At 39.6% G+C, this 21,736-nt stretch overlaps 1 protein-coding gene and 1 long non-coding RNA gene across 2 annotated transcripts in view; both read left to right on the top strand.

Moving 5' to 3' along the window:
- The window catches only part of CFAP58 (cilia and flagella associated protein 58), a 168,665-nt gene that overhangs the window by 134,407 nt on the left and 12,522 nt on the right, over positions 1 to 21,736 (top strand). Inside the window, exon 7 of the mRNA XM_083616650.1 lies at positions 3,858 to 3,962. Within this exon, the coding sequence (XP_083472776.1) occupies positions 3,858 to 3,962 (105 nt within the window). The remainder of the gene's footprint in view (positions 1 to 3,857; positions 3,963 to 21,736) is intronic.
- On the top strand, positions 5,709 to 13,472 carry LOC310763851. Its single transcript, XR_014548848.1, has 4 exons — positions 5,709 to 6,304; positions 9,980 to 10,108; positions 11,980 to 12,070; positions 13,409 to 13,472. It is a non-coding gene; the product is annotated as an uncharacterized lncRNA (long non-coding RNA).

Here is a 21,736-nt window from a genome sequence, read left to right on the forward strand (position 1 = left end):
CCACCTTAAAGAAGGAACGACTCTTCCATGGTCAAATGTGAAATACTGCATTAGATGAAGTTTACAGAGAACAGAAGAGAGAACAATTGAGTTGAAGCAGAAAGGGCATGTATAAATTTGGGAAAGAAAAGAATCTTAGTAACCAGTACAACATTCTGTGTAGTCTATTATAAACACGTACACTCGTTTGCTTCACAACTGAAAGCAAAATAAATAAAGATCTTTAATATAAGCTAAATCCATGAGCAGAAATGATACATTTGAACATTTCTCAAGCTGCTGAGATTTCTGTTTTGCATGCATGTTGGTCTTTTATGCAGTGCCAAATGTTGTTCAGCTGACCTCTCAAATTGGTAGCAGTATTCAAGTTTCTGAAGAACTCCAGCTGAATGTTTTGGTTGTATTGATTTGCCCAGCAGACAATTCTGATATTTTGATGCTTTATTTTCATCTGATAAAGTATTCTGGAATTTCTCCTTTAGAAGCAGATAGAATATAGAATATAATTTAATTTAAATGCTTAGAAATTGCTTATATTTTAGAGATATTTACTGTAGCCTGTCCATAGCCTATGGGATAACGTCAGCTATACATCTAAATCTTACACATAAACAACAATTTGATACTTGCAGAAAATGAAGTCTTTGAATTCTGGAATCATTTTGAAATAGCTTGATCATCCAGTATATAGAATCAGTTGAAATAATTTGTAACAGTGCCTCAGTTCATCTCCAGAACAAAAAAGAACAATTCCTGCAAATCAACACTTCGGCTGTTAAAGGCATGAAGCATCTATGCTTTAGTCCTTAGGAATTTATTAATTGGACATGTTTGTGTAAACAGATGGGAGGATTCTAGAAAGCTTCTATCGGCAGCCTGGTTCACATTTTACAATAAGCCAAACAATGGCTTATCAGGTTCATGCAAACATTTGTTCAGTGGTTGCAGCTTGTTGTTAAGGTGCAGAGACCTAAACTGTGATGCCACGTTCAGATGACATGCTGAGCCAAACCTTGGGTTAACTGCCACATTGTGCTAAAAGGACTAGGGAGGAGTAAAGTGCATGGGAGCTCTTCTCTGAGAGCCAGCATGTTTGTGCAACCCCTGTAAGACATAGTTTGGCATACTGTGGAATGCAAACAGGGCCAGTATTATGAGACAGTGTGTTGTGTTTGTGGTTGTAGAACACACGGAAATGTATTTGCAGTCTATCTCATTAGGAATCACTGGGTTCATTTGTTTTTCAAGTGTGAAGATAGAATAGCAATAGCATATATAAGAAAAATGTGGTTTGCTAATATCCCTCTCTCTGCTCGCCGTCCTGTGCTAGAAAACCCTATAATTGCCTGCATTGTTATAGGACTCCCTTTGCTTCTGGGACCCTGCTGTCATAGGAGATTTTTCTTGCAGCATGTTGCAATGACTAAACTTTCACACTACTGCCCTGCAGCAAAATAGCAGATGCCCCAGGGCAAACAGCTCCAATGTTGATCACTGTTGATAAAATGTTCTGGGACAATGTGCATGTCAACACAATTTTCCATGTGAGCACCACCTCTGGAAGTAATTGATGACAGTAGTCGCTCTGTAGCATTTTGCCAATGTATTCCAAAACTACCAGTATAAGAACATAAGAGCCCTGATCAGCCTACAGACCCATGTGGACTAGCACCCTGTTTGCACTATGGTCAACCACATACTTATGGGAAGCCTGTAAGCAGGATATATATATGAGTGCAACTGCATTTGCCTCACTTGTGTTCTTCGACAAGTGGTACTCAGATACATTCCTCCTCTAGTTCTGAAGGTGGCGCACAGCTATCATGACTAATAGCCATTGATATTGTAATCCTCCATGAATTTGTCCAAACCCGTTTTAAAACTCCAATTTAGTAGCCATCATTTTGTCCTGTGGCAGCAAATTACATAGTTTAACTATGTACTGTGTAAAAAAACACTTCTGTCCTGAAACTTCCAATATTCAGCTCTCATTGGGCGGCTCTGGGTTCTAGCGTTGTGAGAGAGGGAGAAGAACATTCTCCTATCCACTTGCTCCATGCCATGTATAATTTATTCATCATTTCTATCATGTCCCCCCTTACTGAATTATTGTATTTTAATATTTTGCTGGAAGCCGCCCAGAGTGCCTGGGGAAACCCAGACAGATGGGTGGGGTATAATAATAATAATAATAATAATAATAATAATAATAATAATAATTCCTCTTCCTCCTCCTCCTCCTCACTCCCCCCCACCCCCAATTGAAACACCTCAAATGTTGTTTGCAACTTTTCATATAGGGAAGTTGTTACAGCGGCTTGGTAATTTTGGTTGCCCTTTTCTGCACATCTTTCAGCTCTAAAATACACTTTTTGATTAAAATACAACTATACACAGTATTCCAAGTGCCCCAAAAAGTACTGCAGCAATTTTAAGATTCCACTGAGCAAAAGGAGGAAATTTTATTCCAGCTACTGTTAAACTATTTGCTGAAAAATCTATAGCACAACTATTATATGGTACACAACTAGTTCCCCTCCCTAATTTGGACTCCTATGAAAAAATACAATCAGGATTTCTTAGGTCAATTCTCTGAACCCGTAAATGTGTCCCTAATGCAGCCCTGTGACTGGAGATGGGCCTATATAGGATTGAAGCCAGGGTGTGGCTAGTTACTCTATACACATGGCTAAGACTTAATAAGACTCCAACTGGGCTGTTTCCCTTGTTGCTAATTGATAACTATTAAACAAAATGGTGGAAGGGCATTACAAGAAAACTGTCCTTTTATGGCCTTTCTCCTGAATAGTTTTGAAATGGGAAAAGCCAGATATATAATCAAAGAACAAATCTGGGACATAGAATTCCAAACTGATTTTATCTGATCCTCTAAAATCTATAAATCTCTGCACAAATCTCAAATATCCCATCCAGCAAATGCTAAACATTGTTGGACATTTTCCAGAGCCCATTTTAATGTTCTCCCTTCAGCACTGCTAGAGGACAGATATCATGAAATCCCAGCTGAACAAAGATTATGTCCATCCAATTCTAATGAGATTGAATCCATTGGGCACGTTCTTCTACACTGCCCATGGTACCTGAAGAGAGCTTTTTTACCTTTATTAAGGAAATTTCCTGGATGCTTAGAGGAAACTTCTTGCTGATAAAAATCTAGATATCATCAGGCCTGTTGCAAAACTCTGTTTTATAGCAACAAGGACAAGACAGGCTGTGGTGACAGTGATGGCTGACGAATGAGTACTGATTTTAATCTCTGGAATACAGATTTTAGCTGAAGGAGTGTTATTTTTAATGTAAATAAGTTTATAGGCAATGTTTAATTACATCTGCTTCTTCATGTGGATGTGGCATATATTATTATTGTTAACTTTGCTGTCTGGTCTTTGACCGCAATAAAAATTGATTGAGGGGCTATATCAAAAGTTCTTTGAAAGCCCAATAATACAAAGTGTAGCATGAATGTTACAATTCAGAAGATGGTACTACTGGCCAGAAGACAACAATCATGTAACTACGTTCTATTGTGTTCAGGATATGTGCTTGCCTGCACATGTTCTGTTGATCAATGAAACTGATGCTTCCTCAAATCCTAAATGAGGTGTATAGACAGATCTCCATGACTGCTCTGCATGGAAGCAACTTGAACCTGCTACTGTCTAGGTTGGTAGCCTGGGCTGTTCATATTGCTAGGGGAATAAATAACAGCTTTAAAGTTTAAGTTTTATTATGTAAGGCCATGTTTAGTGTGGAAGGTATTCATTTCAGTTTTGAGCAATTAGGCATACTACAAGGCACAGAACTTACAACTAAAAATTTGTATTCCTATCATGCAGGCCAGCGACCCAAATACCTATGAGTTGATACAAAAGATACATGCATTGCAGAAACGACTTATTAGCAAGACGGAAGAAGTGGTTGAAAAAGAGTTGCTCCTCCAGGTACAGTTGGCATGTTGGATGTATCCTGCTTACATACATGTGTTTCTCTTGGGTCATTTCCATATTATTGGGTTCATTTTTGCACAGGTGTTATTTTTATTTGCTTTGAGGGATCCATATATCATCCCCTAAGCCTGTGCTTCTGTTGCAGGAATACTGTACTCTCCACGCAATCAAAAAAGTATCTTGTGTTGCTGGGAAAATGCAAACTTCCTTCAGCTAGTGCAGTCAGTGGTGATGGGATCATGTGGAATGTGGATGTATGAATGACTGGTGTGATGAATAGTGCATGTGATGTGAATGGTTGCATGGAACAGAGATCTATTTGTCTTCAGAGCTCCTTGCTGGCTAATTTCTTTTTCTAATGAGCACACTCCTTAGAAGACTTGTCTAAATCAAAAAGGCTTCCTGCTGCCTTCTGACACATTGTTATACATAATTTTGCTAGATTAACACAATTTTGCTTCACATCATCAGTGCAGAACCATTCAGCTGTAGTATGCTAGATGGAAGGGAATAGTCTTAGTTGAGGCATCTCAGCTTCCTATATTCCTCCAGCTGAGCAATTCTCTGGGGTACAGAGCCGTGCTGTTCTTTGTTTAAAAATGGCTCTACAGCAAAACTATAGAGCAGGGCCATGGTACCGTCACTGCACAAATCAAATCTGACTAGAAATGATCTCTGAGAAAGCTAATAGAATAAAGGAAGAAATGTGATGGATTGTATGCAAAAGCCTTGAGTGCTGTTCAGATATTCTGGTATTCAGTTTATGGAATTAAACACAGTGCATGTCCAGTAACTAGCTTTAGATGGCAGCACTTATTCACATATAAACTTTGTTTACATGAAACTTTGTTGCTGCAACCCACATTTCAGAATAAAAAATGTAGTGAAAAGTCCACCCCTCTACTTCCACTTATAGCAACAACAACAATCAAAACACCAATTTTGCCAGCTTTAAAGGCAGCATTATTTCCTTGATCAGGTCGTTCTGAATCATTTTGATCATGCCACTAATTACCAGGTCAGTAGAGAATAATGCCTGTTGGATTTCCTACTTTGCTTATTATGGCCTTTGGTAGAAGATTTCAGTGGGTTTTTTATGACTTAAGAGTAAGACGTGTTTTCTACATCACTGGTTTTTCTTGCAGTGGACGCTAAGTATTTCCTCCTTTTGCACATTATTTCTGTAGTTCATTTTTTTGCGGTACATACATATTGATGTGTTTGGGAATGCCACTAAAATCTGAAGGGAAGGTTGCACATCTTTAAGATGTACCTCTACTTTGTATTACATTTCACACAGCATGCAAGACCATTAAGTGCTCTGTGTCCCAAAAGGCAGTCTGTATTTTCCCAACACAGAAAATACAAGTAGAGATGCAGGATGATGCTTTGACCTGATGGAATGATGCCGCTTGTGTTCATACATGTTCTCCGTCTAAATAGAATTGTCTAAGCCTTGTGTTTTTATGTCTCTACACAGTGATTGTAAATGCATCAGGTAAGCAGAAATTTTTAATTGCCTGAATAATCTTATGTTGCTAAAATGCAGGCATACAGAATGCAAATTGGAAACAGGAGTTTTCCTCTTATTTAAGTAGCATGAGGTATTTTTTGGAATTTCCTGTTCAATATTTTATCACTTGATGAGCACAAGGAACATACTATTAATGAAGAAAGAGATCATTTTAGAAATTTCCTTCGGAAGTTCAGCGTGTGTATATGGGTAAAACATAGCAGTTAGTATATGGTCAAGAGAGTTAATTGGATTTCAGTTTACACTAAGATGTAACCTCTTCCTTTCTCCTCTTATCATCAGCTTGTTGATCATTTATAGGGTTTTGTTTTGACTCCTCTTGAGCCACTCCCTTGCTGCTAGTTTAGCATGAACCAGCATGAGATTTAAATTTAACAGGTTTTGACTTGCCTCGTCTGCATTGTGGCTCATTTTTGAAGACCAGCTTAGCACATTGTCCTTTAAATCAGTTAGTGTGTAAAGTCAAGTTTGCTCCCTTCTGCTGGAGGTCAGTGTCTCTCTCCTCCTCTCTTCACTTTCCTCCTCTCTATCCCCAAATTTCTGGCATATATATGGTTGATAGTTCAGAATGGGATGGTGGGTGTTAATCAAAAGCCCTGGTTTTGGTACCTCCCGACATACAAAATTATAAGATGTATGATTTTCAACACAGTATGTTTAAATAAATGGCAACCTTTCCTACAATCATGAATCCATACCCTGAGGTCTTCATCTCATCTAGAGATTAATATGAACCAAGCTGGACCTTGCTGTCATCATCTGCGGCCTTTCTTCCTGTGTCTCCTCCATGAGAAACCTGGAGGTTGGTAACATGAGAATGGGTATTTTCTATGGTGGCTTCCCATTTGTAGAATGCTCTCCCTAGGGAGGCTCGCCTGGTGCCATCATAATATGTTCTTAGGCACCAAGCTAAAACTTTCATCTGTAACCATGCCTTTGGCCTTTAACTATCTATGCCTTTTAGAAGTGGGTAGGATGTTTTTAATGTATTTCCCCTCCTCTTGGCTTTAATGTATCTTTGTGGGGTGTTTTGTTTGGGTTGTCCTGGGCAAAATAATAATAACCAAGTAAGTAAGTAAGTCATTCAGTAAATAAAACTTTTCCCTAGTTTGTTTGTTTGTTTATACATTTAATCCCACCTGATGTACACACTTTCTCTCTCCCTCCCCCTCTCTCTCCCTCTCTCTCTCTCTCTCTCTCTCCATTTTATCTTGAGGTAGGTTAGGCTGAGAGACAGTGACTGCCCTAAGTCATCTAGTGGGCTTCATGACCACTACTGCACACTAGGAATAAGGGAACTGAGCAGAAGATCTGAATGCCCCATACACCATGGCAATTTTATTCCTGTTTTATTCTGGACATGATCGTTTGTTAATGAAGCTGAACTGCAATGTTGAACTGTAATCAGTGCTAGTGTTGTCCAGGTAGTAGATGCTGTGCATAACAGCATAGCTCAGAAGCTCCTATATATGGTTGTAAATAATCTGGATAAAGGCCCTTGTGTTCACAGATAGTTGACATTTTCCCACCTTCAGCTACTGTTCCAAATTGCCCAGCTCTCCCAGGAGCTGCTCTGCCATTGCAGGAAGAAATGAGGTCTTTTGTTGATTCCTGTCAGTCTCTGAGCCTTTCTTTTATGTTGCTGTGGGTGGAAGGTGATAACCTGGAAATAAATGGGTCCCTATACACCACAGCTGTAAATGCTACAGGAAGATTTGCCACTTCCAACAGGAGATGAATTTTTATGGGTCTTTCATTGCATTCAGGTCAGTTTGGTTTCCAAAGCCTGGGGAGATTGGGTCAGAGTGAGAGCCTGGCTAGTGTGGTACTTTTGTTCTCTAGAATACTCTGAATTTGAGGCTGCAGTATTTTGGAGAAAGCGTTTTTGTTGAAAGAGCTATTGTAACTTTTTGAAAAATGGAAAGATACAGTGAATGTGTGTTTGTGTGTGTGTGCGCGCATGCGTGTATAAACTTTTGTCTCCTGTTATAGTATCCAGTATATTTCAGGTGTATCATTAGATGTAATGCTAAATAAACTTTGGGGATTTTATTTTATTCATAATAAAAATGACTATTAGAGAAAGCCCCCTTATGCTTACTCCATTAGTTATGATTACGTACAAAGTCTGGAGACTTTCAATTGTGCAGCATCTTCACAGCAGCAATAAACTGCTTCCACAGGAAAAAATGAGAAATCTCATAATTAATAAAGCATCTGTGTCCCTTAACCCCTATTTATTTCAGTCACCTCTTCATCCCTAAAAATCATCATTTGATTTATCTCATATGTGCAGTCTGTAGTACTATTTATATTGAGTGGTTGTTGTCAGCCTGTGTGTCTGTGGGAGAAGGGAGTGTCAAAGGAACCATGCCTGACTCTCAGATAGATGCTTTGTTGTGCTTTTAGCACAAGCCAAAGGATAGAGCCAGCACCTTTATTGCTTGATGCTTTGTGACTACTGTGGAGAGCAGAAACACAGAAGATCTTTCAGTGTCTTAACAAACTCTTCTTTCATTTTTCTTCTTCAGCAGTTCAGTACTTCAGCTGGTCTAGTTTAGTAAGTTGGGGGATGGGGAAGATAAAATAAAAGTAAGAGCAGTTCCCAATTGTTTCCTTACCCCTTATTTTTTTCATTGGGACATAGGAATCTAAAACACACAATAATCATGCCAGGGTACGAATGGTTGAAGCCTTGGAACTGTACTAATTTGTGGGTGGTGGAGGAGTAGAAAATAATGACCCCTTATGGAATAAAGGTGCATTAGTCTGGTTAAAGGAACAAAAGTTTGATGTCTTAAGTTTCCTTTTGCCACCATTTTATACTTCCTTCTACACCTTCACAACAGCCATGTGAGGTAGGCTAGGCTAAGTTGATTACAGGCCCAATGCAGGAAATGAACAAAAGCAATGATGAGTTAAGTGCATATGCTTGGAGTATTTTCTTTTTGTTTGTCAAGGTTTGCCCCCCACCCAAAAGTTCTTAGTTTGCTAAAAGTTGTGAACTACATGTGCTCAGGGTCCTCCCCATCATGCCATAATGAATATATTGTGTTACTCTTTGAAATACCACTAGATTTTTTGTGGCACCTTACTGCATGTATGCTTTTTGGGGAGAAGGGTGGCCTATTTTGGGAATTGCACCAGGGCCCCCCCACCTTAATCTGCCCTTGCTTGCCTGAGTTTTCTCTGGACCCAGCTTTGCCTTATTGTCTAGAATTTGAGGTCTCTTGTCTCATAGTAAAAGCCTGTTATTCTGTACTACACAGTACAGATTTTGTTCCATGCCTCTCTGGCTTTCAGCTCAACTGCCATATGACATTTCCTAAGAAGAGTGTAAGGTATTTGGATTCCTGTAAAAAAAGAGAAGTTGACCAGTAAGCTTACATGTCCAGTAGAAGCAGTAGAATAAATGACAGAGAATCTAAGTGATCTGTACAGAAATTTAAGACTGGGTTTTTGTATTTTTCCAGTGGTACAGGAGCCATAGCAGTTGATTCATTCCCATATAATGTGAGAATCATGGGAGACCCCTGCCCCCATAAACAAATGTTATTGGGTATAGATGCTTGCGTGGGCTCCTCCTGTATCCTATGTTACTGCAGTGGAGCTGGAAGGTGTTGTGCAGCTGTGGCTCCTATGCTGATAAGAGTGTGAGCACTGGATCTAAGCCGGGGGAAAGGAGCTTTCAACACATTCCAGAAACTCTCGGTGTATTAATGGCTATTCTAAAGATAATTTGCAGCTTTAGGCAGGAGCTGATAATTGGGTAATTCCAGTAAACAGACTGAAGAAAGCTCTGACCCTACATTAAAGGACATCAACAAAACCAAGAACAAAGGGATACTAGTAATCCAAAGCTTGTAACTGTAGAGCAATTATAAAGAGAAAGTTCCAAGGAGAAAGTGAGTGTTCGTCTATTTAGCTGTTTCATTTGTTTTGTCTGTAAGCTGCTTTGAGTCCCTTTCAGGGAAAAAGGTGGGGTATATTATTGGCATTCGTCTGTCTTGAGAGACAATGGAGTGTCCCCGCATGAGGAAAGTCAGACTCCCGTGTTAGCAACACCAAAGTGACCTTCCCAGGGTTCAAGCCTGGGCAGTGTGCATGGAGGTTCTGGGCTGCCCAGACGACATGATCCCCTTCTTGGCTTTGCTATTGTGGTCCAAAAAAAAGCAGAGCAATATGTTTGGCACCAGCTTGGCTGCAGGAGTTGCCAGAAGGAGGCATATATAACCATCTTAGGGACTCCACTCCATATTTGTATAAGTTTTACTCCTTAGCCTTTTCTTCTCCTGAAGATATCCTGCAAGGCAACAGAGGATCAGGTTCCCTTTTCTATATGGACTACCTTCTCAGGTTGAGAAGCCCCACCTGCCCCTCACTTTCCTCTACAGCACATGCAGAAACCACCTTCTTGACCGTTGGACCCACTATTGGTCTTGTCCACTCAATTCGCCATTGCCTTCTTTGCATGCAGGGGAAGTCCCTAACTCACCGAGGGTTTGAGACCCATCAGCTATCCTCACCTGGTATAACTAGCCAGTTGAAGCCATTCCCGGGGTGTGGCCACTGTCACATGCTGTGTGACAGCTTCTAGGAACTACAGGTGAGAACTGAGTTCAGGGTAGGGACCAAATGTGGACCAACTACCCCAGGAGGAGCACAAAGTGTCCCCCACCAGAGGTACTACCCATCCCCTAGTATATAAATCAATATATACAAATGCTAATAATAATTACAAGGGCTTGAACAAGTTGGAAAACTCCAGTCCTTCCTTGGATGATACTGTGGAATGTGCTGTCTCGCTGCACTAGAAATGTCAGAAGGATGCCTCTGGGTGAACACATAGTTTTTCCCATGTAATGTTTTGTTAATGCATATATTATTACAAGTTTGCAGTCTAGGGTGGTTTTGAATCAAATTGTGTAACTTTACTGGTTGTGCAACTAAATGGAATCTTCCTTACTTTGAACTTTGGTAGAGGCAGACTTTTCTAGAATGTTCTGCTTCATATGCTCGGCTACAATTCTTATATTCACAGAATCATGTCAGGAACCTCAAAAGTCTAGTCTAATCTCTTGACAGTGCAGGAAAGCTGCTACTGCAGCATCCATGCTATGTGGCCAGCCACTGCTTACAAATCTCAAATGAAGAAGTATGTACTATTACTGTGTGAGGGAGCAAATAACAAATAGTAAATGAACAAAGTAATAGTAATTACCTTGTAGATATAGCTAGCATAGCTTGAGGAAAAAGTGAATTATGCATGTCTTTATTTGTTTAAAAATCTAGCCATCTCCCTTTAAAGCAAACTCCCTTTCTAAATTTGATTTTCTGTCTAACTGACTAACAATCTGGTTTACTTATCTGCACATTCAAACCAGATAACAGTGCAATGACATCATATTACCTGCTGGTTGTCAATCATCTTCTCTAAAGACTTGTCATGATCATAAAGAAGGTATATGCAGGAAAAAGAATGGCTTTAGCTGAGAGACAGTGCAAAAAGAACTCTCTGTATTCCAGAATACATTGTGAAATCCTCAACATATTAGAGATTTCACATAGGTCTGGTAGCATCCCACTCCCAAAGTCTGATTCTAAAATCCACATAGCGAATTTTGAAGTCCTGAACCCTTAAACTTGTACCCTTAATCAACCAAATATTTATGATGGGATTTCTATTCAAGAATGTAAATATATTTCTGAGCAGTGTTTTCAGCCTAAAGTTGGTACTTCACCTTGATATCTGATTTAGCCTGAACCTAAAAAATGGCTATGGAGCGTGTGCTGTATTATTTCAGTTTGATGGGTTGTATCCAGTGAAATCCTGTTGGTTTCAAGGACTTTTGTCTGTGCCCGAAATCTTTCCAGATGCCTAGGGTACCCCCAGAACAGATTTGGCAGGGGTTGCACGGAGGGAATAAGCCCTGTTTAGCTTCACTGATATAGGCCTGTTGCACTTCACATTCTTGCTTTTAAATCTTGGCATTTGTTATTCCCTAAATCATTCAGGGATCTCAAATTGTTTGACATGCTTCTTCTCCGATCCCTTGTTAAAGTTTTCAAAAACCTTTGCAAAACCCCATTTGAGGATTGGGCACCCTCCTTGGTCCTTGGGAGGCAATCTGGGATGGAGAGCCAGTTCTAGCTGGGCTGGGAGCTGTTGCTTGAACTTGGCCCTCCCTTCCCCCTTTTGCAGTTGCCCCCCCCTGCAGTGTTTGTAGCCCCTTGATTATAATCATTTTGTGCAGGAGGTGGACAGATGAGCTATACCACATAGAGCAAAAGATGGGACACAAACATGATATTCTGCAGAAGAGACTAAAGGGTGTGTTCACATTGCCACCTTAGTATTTCTAATTCCAATTCATATTGAAATAGTGTGTGAAATAAGGAGGGGGGGTGAGAGAATAATCATGGTTTTTAAGTTGAGAAGCATGCTGATGTTGGCACTAACTTTTCCTTCCTCCCCAGAGAACAAAACCTTCAGGGGGAGGCAACACTTTTAAATCTGTGCTTTTTAAAAAAGGAATGGCAATGATCAGTTTAACTTCATCTATTAGAGGTAATCAGCTGAATTTAACAAAAGGAAAATTGTTTTCTAATAAAAACCAGTTATGTTAATCTAGCATCAAGAGATGGAGAAAATAAAGCAGATCACTTAGCACCCAAATGAAGAATTTGTGATAAAAAAGCTTCCTCACTTCAGGTCTTACTGAATCTTTGTACCTTTTCTTTAAGAGCAAAAAGAGAGAAGAGGGTTTTTTTGTGTGATGAATGTTCTTTTGGACAACAGCAAGATGCAAATTTGACAGAAGAATTAGACAAAATTGGATCAAAATTACAACTCTGGGGAATCCTCACCATTTTTAGCTATTTTGATGGGATCTCAGTATGAGATATTTTCAGACTAAAGGTGCCAGTTACAAAGAAGACAAAGTTGCAGCCGGAAGAGAAATTAGTTTGAGTTTATTGTTAGGAAAGCTCCATGAATATTTAATCTCCTTTATGTTTTAAGGGAATTTAAAAGATTCATTGAAGCTAAAAGGCAATTCTACTGGGTCATAAAATTGCACCCATTGCATCACATGGGTTTTATATAATTTCTTCTTACCTATTCTTGATAGATGGGTGCCAAGGAACGCTTTTGTTCTCTGCATTTTAATGGGTGTGCTCCGTTTTGCATGCATCTTAAAAATGAGAATAAAATAGTCTAAAATACATAAATAAATTTATATATTCATCTTTTGCCAGGCTCTCTGTCCAGTTCAGTGGGGGTCCAGAGTGTTTGTTCCTGGTGTTGTGTAATCGGGACAGATTAGGGATTCTGCTGGTTACCTCCCACTTTGCTGCCCAGCAGTCTTGTTGCCTGAACTGATCTTGGAGGTGGTGTTGAGGACTTCCAGACTGCCGGTGTTGGGGGACTTCATCATCCATACCAAAGCAGTTAGCTCTGGGGTGGGTGGCTCACGACTTCATGGCTGCCACATAGAGTGCATTGCAGTTATCCAACCTCGAGGTTACCAACACATGGACTGCAGTTGTCAGGCTATCCCTGTCCATGGACTTGGAAGAAAATCCTACAGTGTTCAGTAGATTTTACCCCCATTTAGTTGTGTACAGGTCACAGCCTGTCAGGGACTGACAGGGCTCTGGTGAGTGTGTGACGGAGACAGGTGCAAGAAGTGTGTTCACGTGTGCATCTGGTGCACCTTAGGAAGTGCTGTGTTGCTTTTGTCATTAAAGAATTAACTATCAGCCATTTGCCTTCCATGGTTGTGTTTGTGTGGGAGAGCATTGGAGGTATTGATTTGTTGTCCTAGTAAATGGAAAACTCCTACTTCCCATAACAAAAGATGGCAAGCCAACAAAAATGCAGAAAATGTGCTACTTTGTTTCTTAGAAAACATGCTGAGTATAGTGATAGTGTGTTCAACTCGTGTCATTGGAAGACAAGGTGAGGGTGAACATCTTCTAAGAGGCTGTAAGGTATCTTCTTCTCTCATTAAGTTGTTTTGAAAATGTTAGTCATTTTGGTGCAATCTGCTCCATACTGTAGGGGACAAACTTACTACTTAAAAGCACTCGGAGAGACAGAGAGGCATGTCAGGGATGTAGCAGAATACAGACTACAATGCATTCCATCCGATGCAGAGAAACCACCCCAATCTCCCCTTGCTTGGCTGCAGGTTATTTAACTAGGCGTTCCTTAAACCCTTGTTATTGTGCATCCCTACAACTGTATGGAGCTGCTTGCCTATGAAAATATGATATCTTTTATCAATGATTCTAACTAAATGAAGTTCCTTCCTGAAGAGCAATCTTAAACTTTCAAATTCTGTAAAGTAGTTAAGAAGCTTGCACAAATATCCTCGTCTATCTAGCACAGATAAGTTGGTAAGAGCAGACCTACTGCAGGGTAGTGCTCCTATTTCCAGCTTAACTTATCATAATTGATGGTAAAAAGGCTTTTGAAATGTCTGGAAAATCAAAAGGATAAAACTCTCTATCTCCTGTCATAGGTCAATAATGGCTACTAATCTTAGTGGCTATATTACCTCCAGTACCAGGCTTAATGTCCCTGATATTAGTTGCTGGGACTCATGAGTGAAAGAGTGCTATCAGTATTTCCATAGATGAAGAGAAGAGTTTGGATTTTGATATCCCGCCTTTCACTCCCCTTCAGGAGTCTCAAAGCGGCTAACATTCTCCTTTCCCTTCCTCCCCCACAACAAACACTCTGTGAGGTGAGTGGGGCTGAGAGACTTCAAAGAAGTGTGACTGGCCCAAGGTCACCCAGCAGCTGCATGTGGAGGAGCAGAGACTCGAACCCGGTTCCCCAGATTACAAGACTACTGCTCTTAACCACTACACCACACTGGCTCTCTGTCAGGCACGCCACGATAAGAACAGAAAGTGACACTAGATGGCCTTTGATCTGATCCAGCAGCACTCTTATTGTGTTCTTACTCACTGGGGGAACCAGAGTAGCTACAAGCCCAAGCCTAAAACCATATTGAATTGGCTTCAGATCCTATGGATATACTCTTAGAGCAATTGTTATTATGGAAAGAAGAATATGGCTCTAGGGTCTGCCTGTCTTTCATCTTGAAATTGCTTTGAGTGAATAAGTAGCTTCTTTTCAAAGGAGTTTGTCATATTGCCAAACTAGAATTTGTTGGCTATATGCCCCTCATTAGAAAGCAATAGTGAAGTTCATGAATCCAGCTGCAAGAAAATGTTTCCTTTAAGTTGCTTATCAAGGTTGGGCCTCACCGCTTGGATTAACTTCTCAAATATCCATGCTATGACATCAATTCATCATGGGGTAACTGAGGGCTAATTTCTCAACTGTTAAAACAGAAAACCTAGCAAAGGGTGATGCTTGCCTGTCATGAACACACCAGCTCCAAGTGTAATCTCGCAGCCAGCTGCAGAATGCAGTCAGGAACAGGGAGGCTGGGTTTTCAAGCCAGCACAGAGGAGCCCGCAGCTGCCAGCGTCGACTTCCCCTGACCTTAGACGGCTGGCTGATAAGGGAGGAACGGAGAGCAGGCTGGAACACAGCCAAAGCTCCCCGGAAGCCCAAACAGGCACGGAAAGTCATAGAGACAGCTTTTTCGGAGCAGGAAGGGGCTGCAGCTGACCAAATAAGTCCGAGGTGTAGGCGTATAGGAAGGCTTCTAGATAGGAAGCAAAATAAGAAACATAAAGGCTGAAGGTTCAGTCTCTTTTCTCAAAGAGTCTTTGCTCTTCTGTAGAATATGATTTTTCAGTGCTGATCAAGGAAGGTGGGATAGCTTTTAAAAAGGAAGCCAAATATGGCACACACATGACAATGAGTGAAGCTCATGGACTTCTTGATTTATATGAACTGAAACATTGCAGCTTTCAGAAGTATTTGCTGAAATTTATCACAAGTGAAAGACCTTTTAAGAAGAGTTTTTGAGAACATCCATATTGCAGCTATCTTGGAAAGCTTAAGGCAACTTTCCCCCATTGTTGTAAAAGAAAAGAAAAAAGTGAAGGTTACTGTATGCTAATTTTTCATATGCCTCATAAAACATTTCATCATAGGCATCCTGAGCTAAAAATGTTCTTATTATGCAAAAACTTTAAAAAGAAGAAAACAACCTCACTGTGCTCATAGAAGTAAACTGAACAGGGCTATACATTGTTGCATTTAAACTAGTATCAGCTTCCTATGTAACAACTTGCAGAAGGGTTCTTAGCCCACTTGGAATTTTCACTGCTTCATTACATCATGAACAAATAGTTCTGGAGTTCAGTGTAGTTGACATTTTGGTTATAATGCCAATAAACATGAAACCCTCAAAGCAGAGGATTTTGTTTTCCTCATCAATGCAATGTCAAACCTCACTGTAATTTTTCCACTAATTGCAATTAAAGTCTTTGTAAGATTAAATGTTTTAGGACTCTTTTTAGAACAATAAGCAGCACAGCTTTTAAAATATAAATTTTAAAAATAAAAATTAATATAAAAATTAAAAAAAATAAAATTCTGCTCTTAATGCTGGAACCTTGATTATGACATTAGTCTCAGTCTCTGATGAATAGCAGCAGTTCTGGCTCTTTCTGTTTGCTATAAATTCTTTTCTTGGAATACCCAGAATCACTCTAGACGTTGTATCTACCACCAAGCAGAGTGTGCTGAAATATTAGTTTAGGATGGTAGTTGCTAAAGAAAAATGTGAGAAGCAGTTTTGGGTTCTAATGTGATCTGAAATGATGATGAGAATTCTGGGGAGGCTGATGTTGTACTGATAGGGGAAGAAGAAGAATGCTTGATAGCACCCACAATAATGTTTGTGCAGTCTGTACATTTGTTAATAGCTGATATTCTACAAATGCTTTATTGAATGTCCCGCCATATAGATAAAAGAAAGTATAAAAGATTACTTTTGTTTGCAGTGACCTGTATTTGTCCAAGAACAACAAGTAAAACAAAAAATGCATTTTGCAAAGATATGTAGTGCACATTTCTGCATGCAAAGCAGAAGAAATATATAGCAGGGATTTGCAAAATGTAGTGAGAGGTTCTTGGTGTTTAACAAGGATCTAGTTATTTCTGAAATATGTAACCAAGGCAGCAGCATTGGAGGACTAGAATTGTAATGTGACTTCTTGGACAGTGAATAAATCTTCATTAGGAGTGAGACTGTTGATCATCTCTAGTTAAAATGACAGACTGGGCTTCCTAATGACAGAGTTAGCACTTGTGCCATTTTCTAGACTAGTGCAACAGCCTGACTCAGGAAAAAAACCCATCAAAGTGAACACCCTTGTGTGTTCAGAATTGTTAGCTCCTGCATTGGTGTTTCCCTGGGCAGCATTCTGTTATCTGCAAGAAGAGGACTACAAGAGCATGCAGTTCAAGAGGCTTGAGATACTGGCCTTTGATAATCAACTTGGCTTGGGAAGAGTGATCAAAGTGAGCAAGCAGCAAATGTAGTGTTCCTCTGCAAATGAATGATATATTTAGTGTAAGACTTCTAGCCTTTTCTCTCTCTCCTTTTCTGCTTATAATAGAATTGTAGTCTGGATTGCAGAGAGAGCTATTTGTGCTGGCCTGTGGGTGTGTTGCTAGGTGGTAGTGGACAGGTTTATATGCTGTAGTACAGAGCTTTTTTCTGGAAGTTCTGTTCCTTTGCTGAAAGGTTCTACTCTGGATCCTATCCAATATTATATTTATTTATTTATTCCAAGAACTGACACTATTTGTGGGTCACAAGTTGTGCAGGCTTGCGTTGTACAGCAGAGATCAATGACCTGGGTTACATTAGGCTCCATCAACAAGCATTTGTGCAACTTAGTAGCTGAAATTCTGTATCCTGAATTTGTTTCATGCAAGGCACTAGTAGGACCAAAATCTGATTAAGACGGCAGCTAGTTCACATTCAGAAGAAGGAAACACAAAATATTAAAATAAATGGAGTGACAGGTTCAGAAATATGTTGTCATGGTTTAGCCTAGAGGCAGATCCATGGGCTTCTTCGAGCACTACTGGAAAAACAAATCTTACAGGCTGGCAGGATTTGCTAAAAATAATCCTAAGGTTTATTTATACAAATAATATACACTGGCAGAAATGCTGAAAAGCCTCAAACCCTCAGTCTAAGTCCCCTCCTTGATATGCAGTTCTCATAAGCATTATTTACTATGGGAATAGGGTAGGAGTCTATCAAGGATATAGGGTCTCTGCTGTAGCCCTTTTCTATGTATTGTTTCATTTTTCTTTGCTCTGTCCTTATTGTTAACAGAGTGGTGATCTACTTTGTTATGTCCCCCTTTTCATAATTCATCATTAATTTATTCAATTGTGCATATAGCCCATCCTTTTTCAAAGGAATAGGGCAGACATCAACATATAAAGCAATCTGTGTACTTGGCTATTACATTTTTTGTATTTTATTTTAAGCCCCTTAATGAGAATACTGTTACTCTGTTTTAATTTAATGTTTATATGGTGTACATTGCTCTGCAATGATTCTCTAATTAATAGGCTTTGTTTTACTTTAGTAAACAACTAGTTTTAAAGATGAGCTGCATTTGGCTTGGGACAGACCATCTTATGATCAGAGGGCATGTTATGTTTACTTAAATCTGAATAAGAACTTTCACTCAGGGATGATTGGCATTTTAATTTGGAACAACCTATATTATTTTTTCTCATAAATGTCGAGCAGCAGTAAGTCAGGCTTTAGAGAAGCAAAGTGGCATAAACATCCAAATAATGAAATATTTAATAGAACCTTGTGAATGAATGTCCAAGCTATGGGCAGTCTGAAGCCAGAAGGGAACACAAGAGTATATTTATGGGGGAAGAGCTCTCCATGTTAGCTGTGCAGACATGTCAAATTCTCAAAGCCTCAAGCATGCTCTGGAGCAGGGGCAGTGGCGTAGCGTGGGGGGTGCAGGGGGGGCGGGCCGCACCGGGCGCAACATCTGGGGTTAGGGCAAATCCATGGGTTAGGGGGCGCAAATCCACGGGTTAGGGGGCGCAAATCCACAGGTTAGGGGGCGCAAATTACTTGCCTTGCCCCGGGTGCTGACAACCCACGCTACACCACTGAGCAGGGGTCAGCAAACTTTTTCAGCAGGGGGCCAGTCCACTGTCCCTCATACCTTGTGGGGGGCCGGACTATATTTTGAAGAAAAAGAAGTGAACGAATTCCTATGCCCCACAAATAACCCAGAGATGCATTTTAAATAAAAGGGCACATTCTACTCATGTAAAAACATGCTGATTCCCGGACTGCCCGCGGACCAGATTTAGAAGGCGATTGGGCCATATCCAGCCCCCGGTCCTTAGTTTGCCTTCCACACTCTGGGGTATCGTTTCAAATACAGAATGGAGTTAAAGAGCCTTTTTTTGCCACTTTTGTAAAAAATAAATAAAAATGGGGTGGTTTACCTTTGAAGCAGGGAGGGCAAGAGTTGGGGATTGGAGGTAAACCCCTCTTCAAGCTATATCCAAGCTAGAATGGGTATGGGACTCACTTGATTTGGTGCTTCTTTTTTTGAGATGAGGAGATTTGCCTTTCAGCCTGCACACAGAGACACACCAAACTTCTTTAGTATCTATAATTTTGGTTGCATTTGCTTTTAAGTAAATTGGAAAGATAAACTCTGTCAAATGGGATTCAGGAGTCCTGTCCGCCTTGTTCCGTGCAACTTCTGCCTTACTGGAATACAGTAACAGAATGTAGGCAAATGACCACTGTTAACACACATTTTGCTTCTTCTTTGAAAAAGAAAGAATTAAGTATAATGGACTTTCTTTTGATGTTTCCCTGACATTTGGTGATCTTAACTCAGTGACAAATTAAATGACAAGACTTAAAAGAAATAGATACTGTTTAGTGATAATAATAATGGGTGTAATACAAGACATGTGGTTCTGCTGTTGTTAGATGATGGCAGTAATACATATTGGAGAGGAAACCAGTTTCAGCTGCATAGGATAGATTTCACTTTCTAATAGAAATGTATGCATTGTCTCTAAATGGGGTTATTATCCACTCCATTGCACAATGTTCAGAGGACTTGGTTGGCCCTTGTTGAGGATTACAAGAGAAATAAATTGGAAACCAATTGCAAATAAGACCAGCAGTCTATCAACTGCTCCTTATTTATCCATATTACCAGGGCCCTCTTACAAAATACAAACATGTACAACATTCAAGGCTGGGACATGCTTGGTTGTGAAAATAGTTGCCATCTTCTATAGTCACAACTAATGGGAAAGCCAACAGCATAAAAAACAGTTCAATCCTATTTTGAATTGCATAATGGAATTTCACCTATAAGTAAACTAGTGGTTTTTGTTGTGGGATAATTTCAAAACAGTGAGCTCTGTAATAATTAGGAGGTTGTATTGTAAAAGAAAATGCATCTTGTAAATGATATTGATATATTTCATTTTATTTTGGCGTCTTTGTTCATGGATACCAAAAAGGCTAAAACTAGGTAAGTTTTATTCATAACAAGTGCAGCCTCTCTGGCTCCAGGCTTCAAGATCATGAATTGCTTTTGAAAATATTGGCCACACTCCATGCAATTGAGTGATTAACTAGAAGTATGTGTACTGTAGATAGATGTTTTTTCTACAATTCTTTTTATTCACACCCAGGAGTCTGACAGGAAGACTTATAGTGCTACATAGTAGCAAGAAAAGCAGGCAAAGAGGATGATCAGCAAAGGCAGCTTAAATGTGAAGCAAAATATCCATGTGGGTTCATTCTTTCTTCTTCTTCTACATCTCCATTTAAAATATTTTTCTTTCTTTCTGGTTGAAGTCTCATGATGCAAAGCTTTCTACAGAAATGCGAGCCTGAAACTCATTACCAGTTTAAATACATCGAGCAAAACAATAAAAAATTGGTCAAGGATGTCCCTTTTAACATTACCATCCTTTTCTCTTGTTTCTCTGAGTCATTTAAGGTACTGACAGATTCCCAACATATTTGTCTGTTTACTGTGCAGTACTTATTTTTTAAGGTAATCCAGAAACTAGTATGTAGTTTAGGGCTTCATTTCTAACAGGCAATTGCATTAGAACTGAAATCTTCTGATGAAGTGCTAAACCTGTATTAAGACAGATTCTGGGATTCTAGGTTGACTAAGTCATATTTGGAGTAGACCCACTGAAATTAACAGACTTAGGTTCTTTAAATACATTGACTTCCATGGTTCTTCTTTGAGTTTGACTAACAATGGATATCACCCCTTATCTTAATAGAAGGGCAAGATATCTCTACTGATTTCTTAAAAGAATAACACCAATGGAAAAGCAGAGGACTTTTTTGTTTAAGTATTCGTTCGGTTGAAATGCTATCTAGCAACCATTTTCAGCACACACACACACGGGAGACCCACAAAGTTTCCCAAAAGGCCACCCTCAAGCGTATATTTTTCAGACCTGTTGGCTTTATTGGAAGCCCCAATTGACTGTCACTTCAGCACCATTCATATGATTTAAAAATCACCTTTCTCTATAATACAGTGAAAGTTAATTCAGAATGGCTTAATGTCTTTTAGGACTTTGTTTACCGTCAGTAGTGTAGTCATGTATTGAAATCTGATAAGATTTGTGATTAGGTCACTCTTGCTAGGAAGAATAAGGTGTATTTGAAGGAAAAAATTATGCCAAAGCTGCAGCCAGTTGGGGCTTTGAAGTGGCTCACAATGGAGTGCATTGATATATGAGGTTCAGTGCATCTGGGGTACCCCCTAAAAAAAAAAAAAGACGACAATGAATTACTTTGCTTTAGAAAAAAAGGGGAAATGCTTTTTATGGTGGAAGGAAAAAAGTGATTATTCTCCATTTTCAGTTCAGCTTCTAAAGGACTAATTGAATAAATGCTAGATTTTTAAATATACTCCATTGCTGTGCTCTTTCACAGCATAATCTGACATTGGCCACGGTTCCAAGAAAAAAACACTGGGTTTGACAGACCACTGGTCTGATCCAATATAGCAATTGGATGCCGATGATAGCCCATCTGTCATAAAAGAACACTTGGGTTTAGCAGATAAAATCTGGGGACCGTTTTTGTTTTTTTCTGCTCCATGAAGAAATTGTAACTGGAAGGAAGCCATATGAAGAGGCATTCTGAAGCCACTGAGACCATTCTGTTTCTTTGTTTTCTAGCACCTAAGCCATTTCTAAGCTGTGCCATGTCTTTGCTATTTAATTTCCCAAGACCTT

The sequence above is a fragment of the Podarcis filfolensis genome (assembly GCF_964270895.1).
Source record: "Podarcis filfolensis genome assembly, chromosome: 5".
NCBI classification, from domain to species: domain Eukaryota; kingdom Metazoa; phylum Chordata; class Lepidosauria; order Squamata; family Lacertidae; genus Podarcis; species Podarcis filfolensis.